This window comes from Scyliorhinus canicula, chromosome 3, assembly GCF_902713615.1.
Source record: "Scyliorhinus canicula chromosome 3, sScyCan1.1, whole genome shotgun sequence".
NCBI lineage: Eukaryota > Metazoa > Chordata > Chondrichthyes > Carcharhiniformes > Scyliorhinidae > Scyliorhinus > Scyliorhinus canicula.
Window position 1 is genome coordinate 118,321,896 of NC_052148.1, and position 22,757 is coordinate 118,344,652.

Genomic DNA, 22,757 nt, shown 5'->3' on the forward strand with positions numbered 1-22,757 from the left:
ATGCTTACAAACTTCCATTTTAACTGTATTTCTGGACTTCTGATGTGGCATGTAACTGAACGGTCGCACATGTGGGGGCTCCTGCTTGTGATCGCGATTTAAGCTCTTTTCACCCAGCCGGTGATGGAAATACAAGCCAAAATGTTTTGAAGTCGATGGTTTAAGTATCCCACAGTAAGGGGATACACAATTGGTATTGAACTCGGAAACAGAGGAAGAAAGAAACAAGTTCAAAAGTGACGGCTTTGTGTGCCTTGGTGGAGAATGGAGGAGGCGATTGCAGTGGCAGGGGCCACACCATCAACTGCTGAAATTATAGCTGTGGAACTGCAGAAACTGTGTCGAGAGATCTCGGAAGACCATGAGAAGGCGATCGGAGCAGAGATTTCCTCGATTCGAGGGGCCCTGGCTAAGGTGGACGAGATGGTGAAGCAGCAAGATGCATAGCTGCAAAAGATAGGGTTTACTCTGTCAAGGCAGATTGACCAGACTGCTTGTCGGGAGCTGGAAATGGCAACGGTGGTGACCCAAAACAAGGGTCTGAGGGTTAAGGTGAACGATTAAGGTGAACGGGGAAAGAGTAAATGGCGGCTTCTCCTGAGTTTGATCGAGCTCACAGATCGTTGTGGCAGAGGCTTCGTGCAGGTCAGCCACCTCATGTGATTATCGTGCAATTCATTAGCTATCAAGATAAAGAAAGACTTTTATGGTGGGTGAAGAAGCTTCGGAATAGCAGATAGGAAGGCTACGAGGTGATAGTACATCAGGATGTTAGAATGGAGCTGGCCTGCAGTTTTAACAAGGCCAAGATGGAACTGTTTCACAATAAAGTTTCATTTGGCGTGGTTTACCCCGGGTGCCTTTGGGTGGCCTACGAAAATAAGGACCACTACTTCAGGACACCAGAGGGAGCTGAGGGATCGTCCAAAGAAATGGAATGAGGTTGAAATAATTGTAACGTATTTTGCACGGGTTGAGGGATATTTGTTGAGAGGTGGGTGTGGGTTATTTTTTTTCTCGTCTTTTTTTTTTTGCATGTTATCAATGGTCGAAAGAGTGTTAGTTGGCTGTTTTGTAACTTTACATGTGGAATTGTTTTGTAGGGGTTGATGGGATGGGTACGGTTTACTGTTAATGTGGTCTCGTCTGGAATTAATAAAGTTGGTTTTGGATATTTCGGAATTTTGGGGTATGAAAGGTTCTCTGCGAGGGCCCACTAGTAAGATAAGTTAGTCAACTGGGAGTAAAGGGATGGGATTATTTGCGGCTCATAAGAGGGGGGATTTATTAAGCATGAGCTTAGGGGTTATGGTTATTGGGTGATTGGGGTTTGGTGAGGGGGTAGTGGTATTTGGGGACATGGTTGTGGTTGGTTGTTTGGGTGTGGCGTCAGTGGGTGGTGGGACGATGGGTTAATATTCTGACAGTGGCAGAGGATCTTTCTTTGCCTGGGTGTGCTGGGGAACTGGTGACCTTCTTGGGTGGGCCTGGTGTTGGCCCTTCTCAGGGGGTTGCCGGACTTCCTCGCGAGACAGGAATGGCTGACTCTGTAAGGGCGGGTAGACCAACCCCCCCGTCTGGCTGGTGGAATGTAAGGGCGGGAAAGTAGCACTGTGCTTCAGAGCTCCACAGTCCCAGGATCGATTCCCGGCTTGGGTCGCTGTCTGTGCGGAGTCTGCACGTTCTCCCCATGTCTGCGTGGGTTTCCTCCGGGTGCTCCGGTTTCCTCTCACAAGTCCCAAAAGACGTGCTGTCAGGTGAATTGGACATTTTGAATTCACCCTCTGTGTACCCGAACAGGTGCCAGAGTGTGATCAACCAGGGGCTTTTAACAGTAACTTCATTGCAGTGTTAATGTAAGCCTACTTGTGACAATAAAGATTAATTTTTAAAAAGTGGTCCGGTAAAGATATCCAGGGTGTTTGCGTACCTTATGACTTTGAAAGCTGTTGCGGTGCTGTTGCAGGACACCCATAGTTTGAGATCAGATAAGGTTACGGAAGGGTTGGGTGGGTCAGGTGCTTCACTTGGGGTTTGATAGTATGGCCCAGAAATGCAGCGATCCTAATTAATAAGAAGGTAGCTTTTTTTGTGGTGAAGATTTTGACGGTTCCGAATGGGAGGTATGTGGTGGTTACTGGGTTGTTAGCGAGTGCACCGGTGGTACTGGTCAATGTAAATGCTCCAAATTGGGATGACACATCTTTTATTAATAGGTTGTAGTCATTGATCCCGGATTTGGACTCGCACCAAAAATCACGGGCAGGAACTTCAATTGCGTATTAGGCTGGTTAAGTCAAGGCCTAAGACTTTGAGGCCTTCTGGGATGGCAAAGACACTGCTGGCCTTCATGGAGCAGATGGGGGGAGGAGAGCAGACACTTGGTAACGTTTACACCCAGGGGACAAGGATTTTTCATTCTTCTTTCAGGTTCACCAGGTGTATTCGAGGATTGATTTCTTTCTGACAGGTTGGTCCCTGCTGGTAATGGGGAAGGGGTACTTGGCGATAGTGATTTCTGACCACGCTCCACATGTAGTGTGGATGTGGTGGTTGGGTTGGGTCTTGCTCATTACCCCAGTGGAGGTCTGATACATTGCTGTTGGCGGATAGGGGATTTTGCGAGAGGAGTTAGCTGAGATTTGATAGCAGCAATGAGATTTTCCCTTCCACATTGTGGGAGGGGTTGAAAGTGGTTGTTCGAGGGGAGATTATTTCTTTTGAGGTGCATGGGGAGAAGAGCGAAAGGGTAGAGAGGCAGAGGTTAGTGGATGCCATCTTGGAGTTGGTCTATCAACACTCGGCCCATCCGACATCGGAATTGCTGGCTAGAAGGAAATTGGGGCTGCTGTCAATAGATAGGGCAATGCGCCTGTTGAGACGTTCAAGCGGAGCTTTTTATGAGCATGGGGAAAAGGCTGGTTGCTTGTTGGCCATCAGTTAAGGTGAGAGGTGGCCTCTTGGGAAATTGTACATGGTACGTGGAACCGTCTCTGCCCTGCCAAGGTTGATGAGACGTTTGAGATGTGTTATTGGAACCTTTATGATTCAGAGCCCCCGGAGGATGGGAACTCAATGCTAGAATTTTTGGACAGTTTGGCTATTCCCGTGTTGGAACATGAGAAAAGGGAGTGACTGAAAGCTCCTCTGACTTTGGAGGTTATGGGTTTGATGGAGTAGGGAAAGGCGCTGGGGGCCGGATGGGTTCCTGATTGAATTTTATAAAAAGTTGGTCGGGTTGCTGGCTTCAGTGCTGCTCGAGATGTTCAAGGATTCTATGACTCGGGGTCATTGCTGGCTTCATTGATATTAAAAAAGGATAAGGATCCAATGAAGTGTGGATCGTACCACCCTATTTTATTATTGAACGCAGATGCAAAGTTGATGGTAAAGGTCTTGGCTAAGCGTATGGAATCCTCCCTCCCAGGGGTCATATCAGAGGAGCAGATGGGGTTGGTGAAGGGAAGACAATTCTTGGCCAATGTTCGGAAGCTGCTTAATGTTGTTTTGTCCCCCTCTCCATCCTCTGAATCAGAGGTGATTAACTCACATGTGGAGAAAGTATTCCCGCGCCCGCAGAACGCCGGGACCCATCCGGATCGCAAACTCACCCCCCCAGCAACCCCGCTACCTCAACCAGCGCCCGGGACCCTGCCAGACGCAACCCCGGAAATGTAAACAGCGCCCTGGACCTTGCTAGTGCCCTGGACCCTGCCAGACGCAACCACCTACCTTCCACAAGGGCTGACGTCTCCCATCAGATCCCAGGATCATCCAGCAGCAGCGGCCGACCGAGAAAGCGAGGGAAACGCAGCGGTCTGCAGGTTAGACTGAAGCAATGCGGTTTCAAGACCCCTCTCCCCAGCATACTCCTGGCAAACGTCCAAGCGATTGAAAACAAGCTGGATGAACTTAACGCCAGACTTACCTCTCAGAGGGAAGTAAGAGACTGCTGTGTGCTCTGTTTCACAGAGACATGGCTCACCCCCGCCTCACCGGACTGTGCCATACAACCTGAAGGCTTCTCTATTCACCGGGCGGACCGCACGGCATCTTCAGGCAAAGCGAAGGGCGGAGGGGTTTGCCTCCTCATCAACTCCTCCTGGTGCTTGGATGTGGTGACCCTGGCAACCTACTGCTCCCCAGACCTGGAATACTTGACCGTAAAGTGCCGCCCATACTATCTTCCACGTGAGTTCACTTCAGCCATTATCACAGCGGTCTACATCCCACCCCAGACAGAAGTGAGGAAGGCGCTGGATGAACTGTACACAGTCATAAACAACTATGAAACAGAACACCCGGAGGCCTTGTTCATTGTGGCCGGAGACTTCAACAAGACCAACCTCAAGAGTGTACTTCCAAAATTCCACCAGCACATCTCCTGTCCCACCAGGGGCGAGAACACTCTTGACCACTGCTACTCAAAAATCAAGGGCGCCTACCGTTCCATCCCCCAACCGCACTTTGGGAAATCAGACCATAAGACTGTGCTCCTTCTCCCGGCTTACAAGCAGAAACTCAAGCGGGAGAATCCAGCTAAGAAGGTTGTGCAGTGCTGGTCCGATGAGACAGAAGAGCTCTTACGTGACTGCTTAGAGACAGTGGATTGGTCCATATTTAAGAACTCAGCGACTAACTTAAATGAGTATGCCACCACCGTCACAGACTTCATCAGCAAATGTGTGGACGACTGCGTGCCAAAGAAAGCAGTACGTACGTTCCCCAACCGGAAATCATGGCTCAACCGCGAGATTGACTCCCTACTGAAGGACAGATCTGAGGCGTTCAAGGCAGACGACACTGTCCTGTACAAGAAATCCAGGTACGACCTCCGCAAAGCCATCCGAGATGCCAAGAGAGAATATCAAACTAAGCTAGAGTCACAGACAGACTCTCGGCGGTTGTGGCAAGGACTAAACAACATAACGGGCTACAAAGCGAAGCCGAGCAGTATCTCTGGCAGCAGCGCACCCCTCCCCGATGAACTTAATGCATTCTATGCTCGGTTTGAGCAGGTAACCAACAATCCGCTGTCGAGTGCCCCAGCAGCCCATAATTCACCCATACCCACCATCACAGTTTCCTAAGTCAGATCGGCCTTCCTGAAAGTGAACCCACGGAAGGCGATGGGCCCGGACGGGATCCCTGGTCGTGCACTCAGAGCCTGCGCATACCAGCTGGCAGAGGTATTCACAGGCATCTTTAACCTATCCCTACTCCACTCCGAGGTCCCCACCTGCTTCAAGAAGACCACCATCATAGCGGTACCAAAGAAGAACCAGGCAACATGCCTCAATGACTACCGCCCGGTGGCCCTGACATCAGTTGTAATGAAGTGCTTCGAGAGGCTGATCATGAAGCGCATCACCTCCATACTCCCGGAACGCCTTGACCCACTTCAATTCGCATACCGTCGCAACCAGTCCACATCAGACGCCATTTCCCTGGCCCTACACTCATCCCTAGAGCATCTCGAAAACAAGGACTCCTACATCAGACTCCTAGTTATTGACTACAGCTCCACCTTCAACACCATAATCCCAGCCAAGCTCATATCAAAGCTCCAAAACCTAGGACTTGGCTCTCCACTCTGCAACTGGATCCTTGACTTTCTGACCAACAGACCACAGTCAGTAAGAATGAACACCAACACCTCCTCCACAATAGTCCTCAATACCGGTGCCCCGCAAGGCTGCGTACTTAGCCCCCTACTCTACTCCCTGTACACACACGACTGCGTGGCAAAACTTGGTTCCAACTCCATCTACAAGTTTGCTGACGATACGACCATAGTGGGCCGGATCTCGAATAACGACGAGTCCGAATACAGGAGGGAGATAGAGAACCTAGTGGAGTGGTGTAACGCCAACAATCTCTCCCTCAATGCCAGCAAAACTAAAGAGCTGGTCATCGACTTCAGGAAGCAAAGTACTGTACACACCCCTGTCAGCATCAACGGAGCCGAGGTGGAGATGGTGGGCAGTTTCAAATTCCTAGGGTGCACATCACCAAAAATCTATCCTGGTCCACTCACGTCGACGCTATCACCAAGAAAGCACAACAGCGCCTATACTTCCTCAGGAAACTAAGGAAATTCGGCATGTCCACATTAACCCTTACCAACTTTTACAGATGCACTATAGAAAGCATCCTATCGGGCTGCATCACAGCCTGGTATGGCAAGTGCTCGGCCCAGGACCGCAAGGAACTTCAGAGAGTCGTGAATACCGCCCAGTCCATCACACGAACCTGCCTCCCATCCATTGATTCCATCTACACCTCCCGCTGCCGGGGGAAAGCGGACAGCATAATCAAGGATCCCTCCCACCCGGCTTACTCACTTTTCCAACTTCTTCCATCGGGCAGGAGATTCAGAAGTCTGAGAACACGCACAAACAGACTCAAAAACAGCTTCTTCCCCACTGTCACCAGACTCCTAAATGACCCTCTTATTGACTGACCTCATTAACACTACACCCTGTATGCTTCAACCGAGGCCAATGCTTATGTAGTTACATTGTATATCTTGTGTTGCCCTATTATGTATTCTCATGTATTTTCTTGAATTTTGTTTAATTCCCTTTTCTTCCATGTACTGAATGATCTGTTGAGCTGCTGAAAAATACTTTTCACTGTACCTCGGTACATGTGACAATAAACAAATCCAATCCAATTATTTGATGGGGGGGGGGGGGGGGGGGGAGAGAATGCTTGCTTGAGGTCTTGGGGATGTTTGACTTTGGGCCTAGATTCATATCTTGGCCTCGGCTCATATAGGGCCCCCACCACGAGCATCCATACTAATGCTTTAAGTTGGAAATAATTCCAATTGAGGAGCAGCACGAGACAGGGGTGTCCACTGTCCCCGCTATTGTTTGCTTTGGCAATTGAGTCTCTGACCATAGCATTGAGGTCATCCACGAAATGGAGAGGGCTACACAGTGGGGGGATGGAGCATAAGGTGTCATTATATTCAGACGATCTGCTGCTGTTTTGACGGATCTGCCCTCCAGTGCAAAGGAGATAATGAAGCCGCTTGCAAAGTTTGGATTCTTCTCGGGGTAAAAATTGAACCTGGGTAAAAGCGAATGTTTTCCAGTGAATCTTTCAGGGAGGGGAGCTAATTGAGCACATTATCTTTCCACTTGGCCAGGTCCAGATTTTGCTATCCAGGAGTCTAGGTGGCCCATGGCTGGGCCTCGCTGCAGAAGTAAAATTTTGGGGACCTGGTTAAAGCGGCGAAGGAGGGCCTAAAGAAGTGGGATAACATCCCCGTAACGTTGGCAGGGAGGGTTCAGTTGGCTAAAATGAATATCCTCAGGGCAGCATGTGGCGCAGTAGTTAGCATTGGGACTACGGCGCTGAGGACCCGGGTTCGAATCCCGGCCCTGGGTCACGTCCGTGTGGAGTTTGCACATTCTCCCCATGTCTACGTAGGTTTCACCCCCACAACCCAAAGATGTGCAGGTTAGGTGGATTGGCCATGCTAAATTGGCCCTTAATTGGAAAAAATAAATAATTGGGTTCTCTAAATTTATTTTAAAAAATGAATATCCTCCCCAGATTTCTATTTTTCTTTCAGAATCTTTCTTTGCAAGAGTCAATAAGCTGATCTCATCTTTTAGTTGGGCGGGCAGAGCCCCATGGGTCTGTAGGTTTTTTTCCCCAAAAGGATAGGCAGGTAGTCAGGGGCCTAGCATTGCCCAACCTGTTATACTACTATTGGGCAGCAAACATTGAAAAGGTGCGTGGGTAGTATAGGGGACAGAGTCCATGTGGGGGTGGGTGGAGAGGAATGACTGTAAAGGCACCAGTTTGAGGGCACTAGTCATGGCTCCCCTTCCATTCTCCTTGCTGAAATGGACTGATAAACCCGTGGTGGTTGCTACGTTGAGAATATGAGGGCTGTTTAGGCAGCATTTTAAACTGGGTGCTGTGCCAGTGTTGTCCCCAATTTATGAAAACAATATTTTTGAGTCGGCGGTTTTGGATTCGTTCTTTGGGGCTTGGTGGGAGGAAGGGTTAGAGCAGTTTGGGAACGTGCTTGTAGACAGGAGGTTTGCTAGTTTTGAGGAGTGCGCTAGGCTCAGCCCGATTCAATTTAAGGTGGTAGATAGGGCACATCTGACAAGGGCATAAATGAGCGGTTTGTTCTCCGGTGCAGAGGATATGTGCGAGAGGTGCTCTAGGGGCCCAGAACATCACATACACATCATCTGGTCCTGTACTAAGCTTGTAAGTAATTTCATTCTCCTTCTTCAGCACCATGTCGGCAATTCTTGGGGTTGATTTGGAACCATGTCAGTTGTTGGGTATTTTGGGGATTTCAGTTTTATCGGAGTTGCAGAAAGGCGGATGCTCTTGTCTTTGCTTCCTTAATAGTCCGAAGGTGGATTTTATTTGGTTGGAGGTCGTCGGCCCGGCCCAATGCCTCGGAGTGGCTAAGTTCACTGGAGGGTTGGCTGAAAGGTTCTACCTGAGGTTTCAACCGTTTACTTCCTTTTTGAGTGGGTTGGTCACCATCAGATACTTTGGGGGGGGGGGGGGGGGGGGGGTGAGAGAGAGGATTGGCTATTACTTGTTTGGGGGCGTGGAAGGGTTGAAATATTGTAAACTATTGTACCCATATAAATATAAAGATGTTATTTTGAAAATCTGTCATTAAAATTTTTTTTTTAAAAATCTGTATTTCTGACATTCACATTTCATTAATTATTCTTTCCATGTAACTCACTCCAGTTCTAGTGCGCATAGATAATAATTTTCAATTCCAAGCTGTGGGTGGCATGGTCCTTAACTGTTTCATACACTAGAGTCACTTCTTACTGGCCCCCAACATTTCCAGATGCCATTCACTTATCCCATGTCCACCAATCCTGATTCCAGAACCAGGACTATGGGCTAGATTTTCATCCTCAAGGTGGATGTAGACAGTTGGGATATTTCTTGGCTTAGCATGCTCACTTCAAGAGAAGCTGCCTGCAAAGGTTGGATTTTCGTACTGAGAGAAGGGTGATAACAGGAGTTAGGCCCACTGTTCCCTGAAAGAGTTTGGAGGCAACCACAGGCTTTTTAAAAGACTTGCCTTGGTGCTTGGTGGACTTCGTACCAGTTATAATAAAAGGTCCTATAGCCCTCATACCCCCTCACTCTCCACACACTCCCCATAGCCCATCCATGCCACTTCGAGCCCTCCACCCACCCTCCAGGCTCTCTCAATCCTCCATGCAAAGCTATGCCCCGAGCACCTTCCATGTCAAGCTTTGACACTTTTATGCCCATTCATCCACTATGAAGCCTGCATAGAACCAATGGACCCCACAGTGACAACAGGAGGTGTTAAAAAAGCCTTCTTAAAAATGTATTCATTAAAAATTGTTTTCAGTACAGCCAAATTAAAGTGCCAATTATCCAGAGCTTTTAAAGTGTAATAACAGAAACTGAAAGCTCTTTAAATCTCCATACCGTGTAAATAAGCATTGAATTGGACAGAACAGATCGCAGACACAGAACTGTCAATTAAATAGTGTTTTCTAACATGCAGTTGTTTTAGTACTTTAATAGATATGTAGGCTCTCAGCTAAGCCTCATTATGCAGCCTTGGCCACAAAAGGCTCCTTGAAAAGCTGGCCCAACTCCATTGGGATTGCAGATGATGAGGATATAACTATCCCCACAATGGAACCAGCTAGATTGGCTGGTTTAGGGCTAGTTTGGGTTGTGAGCCCACACCCCTGAATGACATTGCTGTAAATTGGAAAGCTTGAAAATAGGGTCAGGAATCCCAGAATTGGGTCCCAGCCACCATTTCCACCTCTCCCTGGTGTCTCCCCGACTCCATGAAAATCCAGCCCTATATTCCCAGTGTAATTGCCTTCCGTTCACTCCCACGACTTTCCCATGCCTCCTATCTACATGCAACTTTCTGTCCCATTTCCTCTGTACTTTGGGACTTAAAAAACTAAGACTGAGTACATATACTTAATTATTACCAAAGTAATTTCATTATGCAATTTAAACCTGAAAATGCCAAGACTGTAAGAATTCTGTGTAACATAAACACAATTTTATTTCCTTAATTACAAACCATGGTAATATATTACAGGTTACATGCCATAATCATTGTAATCCATGAGAAAGTAAGAGTTTCAAAACTTACTTTGTTGGTACAAAATGCAAGATTGGAAAGTGAGGAACAATAAACATAGGTGTTCAAATTATTCCCTTGCAATTTTAGTTATGTGAAAACAACAGACCACAATCTGTCAGGATAGGCAACAGCACCTCCTCCACAATAGTCCTCAACACCGGGGCCCCGCAAGGAAGTGTGCTCAGTCCTGTACTGTACTCTGTATACACACACGACTGTGTGGCAAGGTTCAACTCCAATTCAATCTATAAGTTTGCAAATGATACAACTGTGGTGGGTCGTATCACAAACAATGAAAAATCAGACTACAGAAGGGAGATCGATCACTTGGTTGCATGGTGTACCGAAAGCAACCTCTCACTAAATGTTGGAAAGACCAAAGAACTGATCACTGACTTCAGGAAGCGTAGTGCAACACCCCACATCAATGGCTCTGAAGTGGAGAAGGTCGATAGCTTTAGGTTCCTGGGGGGCCACCATCAGGGGTCTGTCCTGGTCCAGTCACGTTGATGCAACAGTCAAGACAGCCCAACAGCATCTCTACTTCTTACGGGAGCTAAAGAAATTTGGCATGTCTGCATCAACTCTCACAAACTTCTACAGATGTGCCATAGAGAGCATCCTATCCAGCTGCATTACAGCTTGGTATGGCAACTGCTCGGCCCAAGATCGCAAGAAACTGCAGAGCGTGGTGAAAGCCCAATGCATCACAGAAGCTTGCCATCCTCCCATTGATTCTGTCTACACCTCCCGCTGCCTCAGGAAGGTAGACAGCATTGTCAGAGACCCCTCACACCCAGGCTTTGCCCTCTTCCAGGCCCTTCCATCAAGCAGAAGGTACAGAAGTCTGAAGACCCGCACATCCAGACATCGGAACAGCTTCCTCCCCATAGCTACTAGACTCCTCAACGACTCTGCCTTGGAATGATTTGTTCCCTGTAAGAACACTATTCACAAAGCCCTATGCTGCTCTTGTTTGGCCCTGGTTCCACATTATAACCAATCACTATTTGTTGATGTCCCATCTGTCAATGTACTCTGTCGACTGTTCTTCTGTCTACTATGCATGTACTGTGTACGTTCCCTTGGCCACAAAAAAAAACTTTTCACTGTACTTCAGTACATGTGACAATAAATATCAATCAATCAATCTGTTCCCAACATTCGTTATGGTTTTCAGTACCTTCACAGGTGAAATTCGTGTTGGACTCCGGCCACGTCTCGGAGAGCAGACAGGGCTGACTCTTCCAGATACTAAATCCTGCAGATATTCCATTTCATCTTTGTAATAATTCCTTTCTTCCTCCAAAGTCTTTACAAATTTATCCAGACGAGACGGTGATGAGTCCCCTTTCAGGATTCCATGCTGTGTTCGCATTCTTTCCAATTCCATCACTATTTCTCGCTCTGAAGATTATTGAAAGCATAGCAGTGCAAGATTAACCCAGGCAAAAGCTTAGATCTCAACAAGATGATTGCAGGCTATCATATCTTATTAATACGCCAGACTTTTACAAAAAATATTAATTATTTTAAAATCAAATAGCTTCAATATGAATACGAATACATTTTTGTATTCACATTCATACTGGGTGAATAGAATGTTAACAGTACAAATATGCTGATCTCCAGTCTACCATCCCATACCTGGTGACCAAATATGGTGCAAATGTTCCAATGAAATCTCATCATCTCCTCCTGCAACCCCTTTCCTCAAAACTATTACAAGATTATTTGTAGAAAAATGGTTGTGGGTGGGGTGGGTGCAGTGCCATGCCCCAACCCAGAATCCCAGCGTAGCTGCTGACCATGAAGTAACATTCAGTAAGCAGTCTGCTGGAAATAATCCAACAACTCAAGGCTTCATTTTCTTTCTCTCTCCCAAGCTTGATGACAGACCCCGTCCTTCTGTACCAGATAGAATGCTTGCCCCTTCAGGCTCAAAGTTTTGAAGACTGCATTGGACTAGTAAAATATTTGAGGATTTTCTACAGGGAGTGTCAAGTGTGAGGAAGCCCATATTTTCCTTGAGGTATCCATTGATTACTATCTCTAGATTTTGTATGAAGCTGCAGTCAAAGGGAAAATTATTGTTCAGTTTCCACGAGTACATTTCTCATCAGTAAAGGAATGATGGTGAAGGAGCTCACTATGAGAGACTACTACTTGGTCAACATCAGCAACTTGTGACATCCTCCTTCAACAAACAACAACTCTAAATTTGGCAACATGTATCACAACATGAGGAATACTGGGTAAAGATCCTGCACTGTGGGTAGTATAACCTCCTTCCATCACCAGGCCTCTTCCCAAAACCTTTTCTGTCAATTGTCCAAAGCGTAATTGTGCAAGATTAAAATCCCCACCTATAATTAATAGAAGTTTGGGTAGCTATTTAAACCCTCACCTCCAACTAGTGTGTCTAACAAGGATTAGGAATGTTTAAAGTAATCAAAAGACTATCCATGCAAAAGAACCTGACCATATAAACATGTACAGTGGCTGTCCACTGGGCCCTTCTCACAGTCCCCCACTGGGAACAGAATAGATTTATGATAAAATATGATCACCACCCATTTACTTATATTAAAAAAGCTTGGACCATTGCATCACTGATGAATCTGTAAGTGTAAAGCCTTATTCTTTGAACTTATCTTCTTTAAAAAGGTTGCCTTGAGCCTTTTGGCACAGTGGGCTAAACAGCTGGCTTGTAATGCAGAACAATGCCAGCAGCTCGGGTTCAATTCCCGTACCAGCCTCCCCGAACAGGCGCCGGAATGCAGCGACTAGGGGCTTTTCACAGTAACTTCATTGAAACCTACTTGTGACAATAAGCGATTATTATTATTTAATTAACTTAAATGCTTCATAATTTTAAGCATCGACTAGATTTTAATCTCCTTCACCTTTATTGAAACTAGACATTGCTTAGAGCTCTTTTTTTTTCACCCTCTTGAATATAGACATTTATGAAGAAAAACAAAAATAAAAATCATTTGCAGTAATAAGTAAACTCAGACCTTTTATCTCCACCTCATTTGTTCCGTCCCTCACATTTAATACCCAAAACAATTAAAGTCTTCTTGCTCTATTAAGTCTCTGAATGGATGGACTTCCGGTGACGGCGGGCAGGAGGCAGCTGCACAATGGAGGGCTCCCATTTGGGAACGGCATTTTCGGGCTTTAAGCCCGGTCCCAGGGTCCACGGAGGCGGTAAAAGCAGGGAAGAAGGCACAGAGGTGGCACAGTAAAGAAAAATGTCGAGGGTGAGCAAAAAAACGGCTGTAAAAAAAACAGCTGAAGGTCTGTCGGGGAGTGGAAAGGTCACTGCGGGGTCACCAAGGAAAATGGAGGCTGGAGCACCAGGGGAGGCCGCATTGCTTACGGCTGAAGAAACAACTAAGGTAATGGCTGCAGAATTCGAAAGGCAGTTTACAAAATGCATGGAGACAATGAGGCAGGAGATGAGGGAGATTTTGAGTGTGCTGGTGGAGGAGGCGATTTCCCCGGTGATGACAGCGGTGGCGAGCGCAATGGCGGAGGTGCGGGAGCAAGGGGAGGCACTGAAGGAAGCGGAGGAGATATTATTGCAGCATGGTGAGCAACTTACCTCGATGGGGAAGGAGATGAAATGAAATGAAAATGAAATGAAAAATTGAAATGAAAGGATCTGCAAGGAAAAATGGAAGACCTGGAAAACAGATCTAGGCGACAGAATTTGAGGATTGTGGGGCTGCCCGAAGGAGTTGAAGGACAGAGGCTGACTGAGTATTTTGCCACGATGCTGGCAAAACTATTGGGGGAGGGGGAGGATCCCTCCCGATATGAACTGGATTGAGCTCATTGGTCGTGGAGGCCTGTACCAAAGGCGAGTGAGCCGCAAAGGGTAGTGACTCTGTGCTTCCGTAGATAAAGTGTGAAGGAGAAGGTCCTGTGTTGGGCCAAGCAGAAGCGGGTGGTGCAGTGGGCTGGAGCTGGTATACGTGTATACCAGGACTTTACGGTGGAGCTGGCAAGGAGGCGGGCTGCCTTCAACCGAGTGAAGAGGGCACTGTACATTAGCAAGGTGCAGTGCGGCATTGTATATCCAGCGAAGCTGAGGGTGACTTACAAGCTCAAGGACTTGTATTCTGGAACGGCGGCAGCAGCGGAGGCGTTTGCGAAGGCAGAAGGACTGTGGCAGAACTGAGAAATTGAGCAATAGCCATGTGCCGATGTAACCTCATGCGTGTGGGTGTATGGGCCAAAGGAGCAAATGTTGTATATATTTGGACAAGGGAAGTGATGGGACTTTCACTCGAAATGAGGGCTCTTTGGGGGGTAGGTGGATATGTGGGGTTTGTGTGCTAAAAGGGGATTTCTGGGCTTTCCTAGGGCTGGGCAAGGGGGAAAGGGACCCGAGCGGGGGCCTCCACGCTGGCCGGTTTAAGCCGGCCAGTGAACGGGAGTGAGGTGGGGGGAGGGGCTGCAGCCATCAGAGCTTGGCAGAACAGGGTCCGAGTGGTCTAGCCGGGGTGGAAAGTAACCGAGGTTGGGGGGAGTTTTACAAGAGGCAGTGGAGGGGAGGAGTTGGGGGGGGGGGGGGTTTGCAACTCTTGGGTATCATGTACGGTACTCTTTCAGAGGTTGGATGGCATTGAGTGTAGGGGGAGGGGGGTGGAGTGGACTCTATGGTGACCATGGGCGGTCCCCGACTCCCTTTTCTTTTTCTCCTTTGTTTTTTGTTTCCACCGTGGGAGGGTTTGTTTTATTGGATGCATATATTGACAGGTGGGCCGTTGTTTGGGGTGGTGGGAGGATGGGATCGTTGTTATTATTAAGGAGAGTGATTTTGTATTTGTTTCCATTTACTGTCTGTGGGTGGGGTGTAAATTTTGAAGGAAAATGTGAAAATGGACAATAAAAACATTTTAAAAAAAAGTATCTGAATGGAAACTAGGTGGTTCCTACGGCGAGTTAACTGGTCTCTATCAGGCAGCCTCTAAACCCTCGTTAGCTACTTTTAAAATAAGGTTATATTTTGTTTTGGTTGCCTGCTTTTGGATTTTTATGTCCAATTGTTTTTTTCAGGACAAGAGATAAAGGGCTGGATTCTCTGCTGGTGGGATGCTCCATTGCTCCGGCAAGCACGCACACCCGGCATTTCCTGACCGCGTGGGACTGCCCACTGGCCGACTGGCAGGGCACCCACTGTTCCACCATGCCAGTACCTGGATTGTCTGTACCCATAATGGGGCAGCTCCGGCTACTGCCTAACTGTCCCATTGACCACCCATGACCGTGGTGGCCTCTGGGCGCAGAGGTGAGGCCATTGCTAATAGGGAATTTGCAATTGTAGTAATATGAGCACTTCACAGCTCCCAAGTGGATTCCTGTAGGTATACATGACATGTCACAGGTGAGAATTACTGCCGAGCATCCCAACCAGATGTGAGGTCTGGACACTCTGCCTGAACGTCAGAGGCTTTAACACCACAGAGGCAGAAGGCAACATCGAAACACCCAAGAGCTGGGCATCAGCACTGGGGACATGCCCATAACCAGACGGCGAGTGTGGGCACCGGTGAGGGATCCAATGCCCGGTCCAGGTAACATTACCGGGGGTGTCTGGGGTACAAGCACTGGTGCTTGGGGGCTCCTAATGCAGCGGGGAAGCATGTGCAGGGCATGTTGGAGGGCAGCTTGAGGGATGGCAGGGGGTGTGATGTCAGGAGCCATTGGGACGGGAGGGTACCGGGCTGGAGGCCATCGCCGATTGACCGTCCCTCACCCTTGTCAACTCATTACAGATGTTACATGGGATGGATGGCACCTTGAACCCCTGCGGAAGCTGCCCTCGCAGTGCTGCTGGCAGGCCAGGCGCCACAGAAGGCCACGACAGTAGCATCGATAGAGTCTTGAGGCGGCGGCCCTGGCGGGCGCCCTCTGGGGGCCCTAGGGGCGGGTGGCCCCAGTTCACTCACCGGCGGAACATGCCCTGCCATGCCACCTTGTTCTGGATGCTGACTCCAAGACGCACAGTTGTCAGGGATGAAGGTGCTGGTGGCCACCGTCTCCACCCTGTAGGGAAGCATCAGGTCAGCCTCCAATGCCTCTTCCTCCTGATCAGTGCCCATAGTACCCTGGGGGCCATCTTGGACTGCGCTCAGGATGCCCCTGCGACATCTGGCTTTGCGCCCCCGCAATGTCTGCACCATGTTGTCGATGCCTTCAGCGATGACCCTCTGTGACCAGGCTATGCTCTGCAGCACCTCGCCAATGTCTACCTGCGTCTGGGACACAGTCCTCAGTGACTGGGACATGCTCTGGAGCTCCTCAGCGATGTCCACGCATGTCCCCCAGAAACTGGGACATGCTGCTGAGGCACTCAACCACTAACTGGGCAATTCCTTGGACATCACTAGTCATGTTGCTGTTGTGCTCCATGCCCTCCCCTGCAATCGCCACCCTAGCAGTGTTGCCCTCGGTGCCATGCATTACCGCTGTTATCTCCTGTGCCCATAGCCTTTGGGACTCCTCCAATCGGCTGTGGACCTTCTGGAGTGTCGCTGACATTCCCCTCTGAATATTATATCATGGTCGCACCCTATCAACTGTATCAGCTCTGGGTAAACATGGTCCAGAGGCTCAGCATCTTACTGGGGCCCAGCTGGGTCCTTGGGATCCTACAGACCTCCGACTGCTGTCTCGCCTGGATGTTCGTGCCTCCATCTGATGTACATCAATACCTGTGTGGTGCTCACCAGAATGTATCCCAGAAGCCTGTCCACTACTTTTGCCCACCAAGGTTTGTGTGTCTCTGCGCTATTGGAAGGTGGGGATGATAGCCGTGCAGCGACTATGGTGGTGGCATCCTCAGAGCTCTCCTTCGAGGTGTTCTCTTGCGAGGCATGAAGGGAACTACCCAGGAGGGGCTGGAGCCATCAGATGGAAATCCTCTGGGAGAATGGATGTGATCAGTACGGGGCAGGATCAACATGCTGGATGCACAACTCACATGTGATCGGTCTTCTGGTGGGGGCAGTGGTTACCCACCTCTGCGGCACAGGCCAATCTCGACGTCAGTGACCGCTCCGTCCCTGGCCAACCCTGCAACCTCCAGGACCTGTATCTTGATGGGCGTGAGGACTCTGATGCCCAGCACCCTGTCGCCGACTGGGCCCTCTTCTGCCTGTTATGGGCCAGTGGGGACACAGAGGGCATCGTAAGCTGCACATATCATGCACTAGGGTGGGGGGCGCGCATGGGGAGGTTGGGGGGCATGGGTGAACACCACGGCTAGGCATGGGTGTGGCAGGACATTGCATGGTGCTGGGTGGGTGATGCCAGGTGCATGGATATCAAGGACTTGCGACGGTGGCAGGCAGGACCGGTGCCTGGGACAGGCGGGACTGATGCCTGGGACAAGCGGGACCAGTGTCGGGGGCCGATGCCAACTTACCCGTGTGACCCGGTGGAGGTGATTTAGTTTCTTGTGGCACAGTGTGGTGGTCCTCTGGGTCATGCTCCCCGCACTGATGGTCGCTGCCACTTCCTCCCAGGTGGCACTGGCTGCCCTGTGGCTGACCTGTCGAGCCTCTTGGGGGAATAGGATATTCCATTGCGACTCTACTGCGTCCAGCAAGGAGGCCGGTTTGGCATCCCCGAATCTTGGAGCCGGTCCCCTTGGTAGCATGGCTGCAAGCTGTGTGGGCATACCTCTGCGGGATTGTCTATTTTCAACTCTGTAATATTACCCGACTTCTACCCTGCGTCACCTTATTTGCTGCTGAAATCCTCATCCATGCCTTTGTTACTTCTCAACTTGACTACATTGAAAATTAAATGAAAAATATGAAAATCGCTTATTGTCACGAGTAGGCTTCAATGAAGCCCCTAGTCACCACATTCCGGCGCCTGTCCGGGGAGGCTGGTACGGGAATCGAACCGTGCTGCTGGCCTGCTTGGTCTGCTTTAAAAGCCAGCGATTTAGCCCAGTGAGCTAAACCAGCCCCAGTTGCAATGTTCTCCTGGCTGACCTCTCGTATTCCATCCCAAAATAAACCTCTGCTGATCCAAATTTATGTCACCCATATCCCAACTTGCACCCAGTCTCATTCACCCATCACCTTTGTTCTTACTGGCCTACATAGGCTTCCGGTTAAGCTACAATTTAATTCAAAAATTCTCAGCCTTGTTTTCAAATGTCTCCAAAGTCAACCCCATCCTCAGCACTGCGACCTACTCCAGCCCAAAAAGCCTTTGAGATCTTAACACTTTTCAATTCTGCATCTTGTGCACCACAAATTTTAATTGCTCCACCATTGGTGGCCCTACCCACAGACTCCAAGGCTCTAAAACTGAAGATTTCCCACAGTAAACCTCCCTTTCTCTCAACCTCTTTCCTCCTTTTAAGAAGCTTGCTGCTTCGGCCAAATGTTTGGTCATCGTTCATGATGTTGCCTTTTGTGCATTGGTGTCAAGTTTTTAAATCACACTTGACTAACACCAGGGCAGTTTGCGACCTTAAATGAGTTATGTAAATACAAGTTGCTGTTATATCATCTGCATCTGTCAGATACTTATTTATTAAACTACTAGTAAAACCGTTAACTTAAGAGGGTTAGCAATTATAGCATTCATTTTAGCCACAGTAAGACCAGTATTTTTGTGATACTAAATGCATTCTATGACACATGGATCAAGTTCATAAGGAAAAAATGTCATGCTACTAGAGGGACAGGAGTAATTACACTGTCATCTTTTAAAACAGCAAAATTAATTTAAGTTCACATAATTTCTATATGCATTTAAAACACTAACAAAGGAATTCCAGTATAAATGAATTAGATGAAAAGCAATTACTAACAAATAATATATCAAATAAAAAGAAAACACTCGCATTTAGTGGCTATAGGAATGTTGAAACCAATCAATGGCCCAGATGTGTATCTCTGGGTCAGGTTCGCAGAGTCAAGAGAGTTCCTGGCTCAGCGAACCCAACTTTAAAAATTGCCGCATGCGGGTGGGATTTTCAGTTGCAGGGCATTTGGGCTGAAAAGCAAGTTGGGGCAAGTGACCCGGAACTAATGAACATGCATCTGGGTACGGAGCCCAGTACGGAGGCGGGCTGGGCGCAAGCATGCCTCTGTGCCATGCATTGTTTAATTAAATAAAATAAAATAATAAAACAAAAAAAAATCCCTACAGCACTCACTCCTCGCAAACACTTCCTTTGCCCCATTCATCCCAACCTATGTCCCACTACTCAGTACCCATACCATCTTAGCTAACCTATGCCCCACTACCCACCCAGTTTCCCTCATACCTATTTCAACTCATGTCAATGCATGCACCCCACCCACCACCACATTCCCATAGCCCCTAATGTAACTCACCTAATATCAATGGACAGTTCCTTGACAACTTTGACACTTTCTGGACAGCTGATAGCTTGACAACGCTTTTAAAGTTTCTTGACAGCTATACAGTTTCTTGACAGCTGGACAACTCATTTACAGCTTGACAGTTCCAATGCGTTTGTATGTACAAAATACATAATCATGTTCACTTTGGCAATCCCAAAGGTGCCTTACCTCTCCAAAAGGTGTGCTAGGACCCTATCCAAAGGGGTACTTAACCTCTCCAAAGGGACACACTGGCTATTTTAAGAAATACACAAAGTTCAACTTCCTCTTACCTGTACTAATCTATATTCCCCAGATTCTACACTGTTGTTCTTCCAAAATCCCACACAGTGGAGACAGCTGGTGCTTTAAATGACCAGCGACCTCCATGAACTATGCTCTGCCCCAGAAAAGCTTGGAACTGCCGGGTTTGAGACCAAAACTTTGATATTTTGTCCTTTCTGGGATTTCTCCCATGCCAGAAAAGCTCGCTGTTGTGAAAATCTGGGCCAATGTTTACTATTTCAGGCATACAGACAGAATTAGAAAAATGATACTTCCGTTTTCATACTAGATCTATGACTACCTGCTGCTAGTTGTTTATCAACTCGTTCAGCCAGCCTCAGCTTTTCCTGTTTTACTTGATTTAACAAATTATTGAGGGATGTATTTTCTTCCACTTTACACTGAAATTCTTCTTGAAGCTTGTTGTTATCAAGATGTGTTGCAGTCAATTCCTGGAACAGTATATATTTACACATTCAGAAAAAGAGTTCAATACTTTTCCTAATAATCAATAACAACCATCAAGCATTTCACCACAATATTCATTAGTCTGCTGTAATCACCATTGCTACCAGATAACCATCTTAAAATTAAATTTATATTAAACACATGAGCTGAGGAACTGCCAGTAACTGGCAACATCATACTCTTTATGCTATTCTTTTAAAGAGAGAAACAAGTATTTGGTACGTTGACAGTCGGATGCTGGATTAGTGATGGTAAAGCCATGACTCCCCCCGCCTGTAGTACTTTCAAGTTCTACTTTCAGCTCTTTCGAACCATAACAAATTGGGCCCTATACACCTTTAGAGCCAGAATTTGCCTCATTTTACTTATAATATGCTATTGGTGTTCCGAGAACCACATGTACACTCAACAAGAGATCATCAATATGATTGGTGGCTGGAGTTTTGGCTACTTTTTATAATTGTGAATAATTGTGGTTAAAGTAAAGAATATACCACAAGTTCACATTGACATGTGGGGGTCTTTCAAACATATGAGGATGAAGGATAAGTATGGCAAGTTTCAGGAACTTTGGGTAACGAGAGATATTGTGAGGCTAGTCAAAAAGAAAAAGGAATCATTCATAAGTGCTAGAAGGCTGGGAACCATATTCCTTGAGGAACAGCACGGTAGCATGGTGGTTAGCATAAATGCTTCACAGCTCCAGGGTCCCAGGTTTGATTCCCGGCTGGGTCACTGTCTGTGCGGAGTCTGCACGTCCTCCCCGTGTGTGTGTGGGTTTCCTCCGGGTGCTCCGGTTTCCTCCCACAGTCCAAAGATGTGCGGGTTAGGTGGATTGGCCATGCTAAATTGCCCGTAGTGTCCTAATAATAAGGTTAAGGGGGGAGTTGTTGGGTTACGGGTATAGGGTGGATACATGGGTTTGAGTAGGGTGATCATTGCTCGGCACAACATCGAGGGCCGAAGGGCCTGTTCTGTGCTGTACTGTTCTATGTTCTAACATGAAGAAAATAGGAAAGAACTTAAGCAAAGGGTCAGGAGGGCGAAAAGCGGTCATGAAAAGTCCTTGGTAAATAGGCTTAAGGATAATCCAAAGGCTTCTTATATTCTTATATAAAGAGCAAGAGGGTAGCCAGGGAAAGGGTTGGCCCACTCAAGGACAGAGGAGGGAATCTATGCCAGAAGAAATGGGCAAGTGTAATGACTTAGGCCAGGCCAAAATTCCCTTTTCTTCCATGCACTGAATGATCTGTTGAGCTGCTTGCAGAAAAATACTTTTCACTATACCTGGGTACACGTGACAATAAACAAATCCAATCCAATCCAATCGAAATAAAAGCAATTTTGGTGACAGGACTTCTGCCTCCATGGACTTATTACAGCAAGATACTAAATGAGTATTTTGCATCTGTATTCACCAAAGAAAAGGACTTGATAGATGATGAATTTAGGGAAGGGTGTGTAGATAGTCTGGTTCATGGTGCTATCAAAAGTAAGTGTTGGGCGTCTTGAAAAACATGAAGGTAGATAAGTCCCTAGGGCCTGATGAGATCTACCCCCAAATACTGAGGGGGACAAGGGAGGAAATTGCTGGGGTCTTGACAGAAATCTTTGTATCCCCATTGCTTACAGGTGAGATTCAAGAGGGCTGGAGAGTAGCCAATGTTGTTCCTTTGTTTAAGAAGGGTAGCAAGGATAACCCAGCAAGTTTAAGGCCAGTGAGCCTTACATCAGTGGCAGGGAAATTATTGGAGAGGATTCTTTGGTCAGGATTTATTCCCGTTTGGAAACAAATTGACTTATTAGTGAGAGGCTGCATGGTTTTGTGAAGGGGAGGTTGTGTCTCACTAACTTGATCGAGTTTTTTGAGGAAGTGATGAAGATGATTGATGAAGGAAGGGCAGTGGATTTTGTCTGCATAGACTTCACTAAGGCCTTTGACAAGGTCCCTCATGGCAGACTGGTAGAAAAGGTGAAGTCACACGGGATCAGGGGCGAGCTGACAATATGGATTCAGAACTGGCTCGGTCATAGAAGACAAAGGGTAGAAGTGGAAGGATGCTTTTCTGAATGGAGGGCTGTGACTCGTGCTGTTCCACAGGGATGAGTGCTGGGACCTTTGCGGTTTGTAGTGTACATAAATGATTTCGAGGAAAATGTATATGGTCTGATCAGCAAGTTTGCGGACGTCACGAAGATCGGTGGATTTGTGGATAGTGGTGAGGATTGTCAGGGGATACAGAAGGATATAGACTTGGGTGGACAAAAGGCAGATGGAGTTTAATCTGGACAAATAAGAGATAATGCATTTTTGAGGTCCAATACTGGGAAGTACACAGTAAATGGCAGAACCCTTAGGAGTCCACAGATCACTGAAAGTGGGCAAGGCAGGTGGACAAGGTAGTCAAGAAGGTATGTGGCAAGCTTGCCTTCATTGGTTGGGGCATGGAGTATAAAAATTGGCC

General features: G+C 47.5%; 1 protein-coding gene across 8 annotated transcripts in view; it reads right to left on the reverse strand.

Moving 5' to 3' along the window:
- The window catches only part of cep135 (centrosomal protein 135), a 190,808-nt gene that overhangs the window by 70,162 nt on the left and 97,889 nt on the right, over positions 1 to 22,757 (reverse strand). For all 8 annotated transcript variants that reach the window (XM_038791149.1, XM_038791151.1, XM_038791152.1 and 5 more), the window contains 2 exons: positions 20,126 to 20,276; positions 11,337 to 11,560 (listed from right to left, as the gene is read on the reverse strand). In XM_038791149.1, coding sequence (XP_038647077.1) covers positions 11,337 to 11,560; positions 20,126 to 20,276 — 375 coding nt within the window. The remainder of the gene's footprint in view (positions 1 to 11,336; positions 11,561 to 20,125; positions 20,277 to 22,757) is intronic.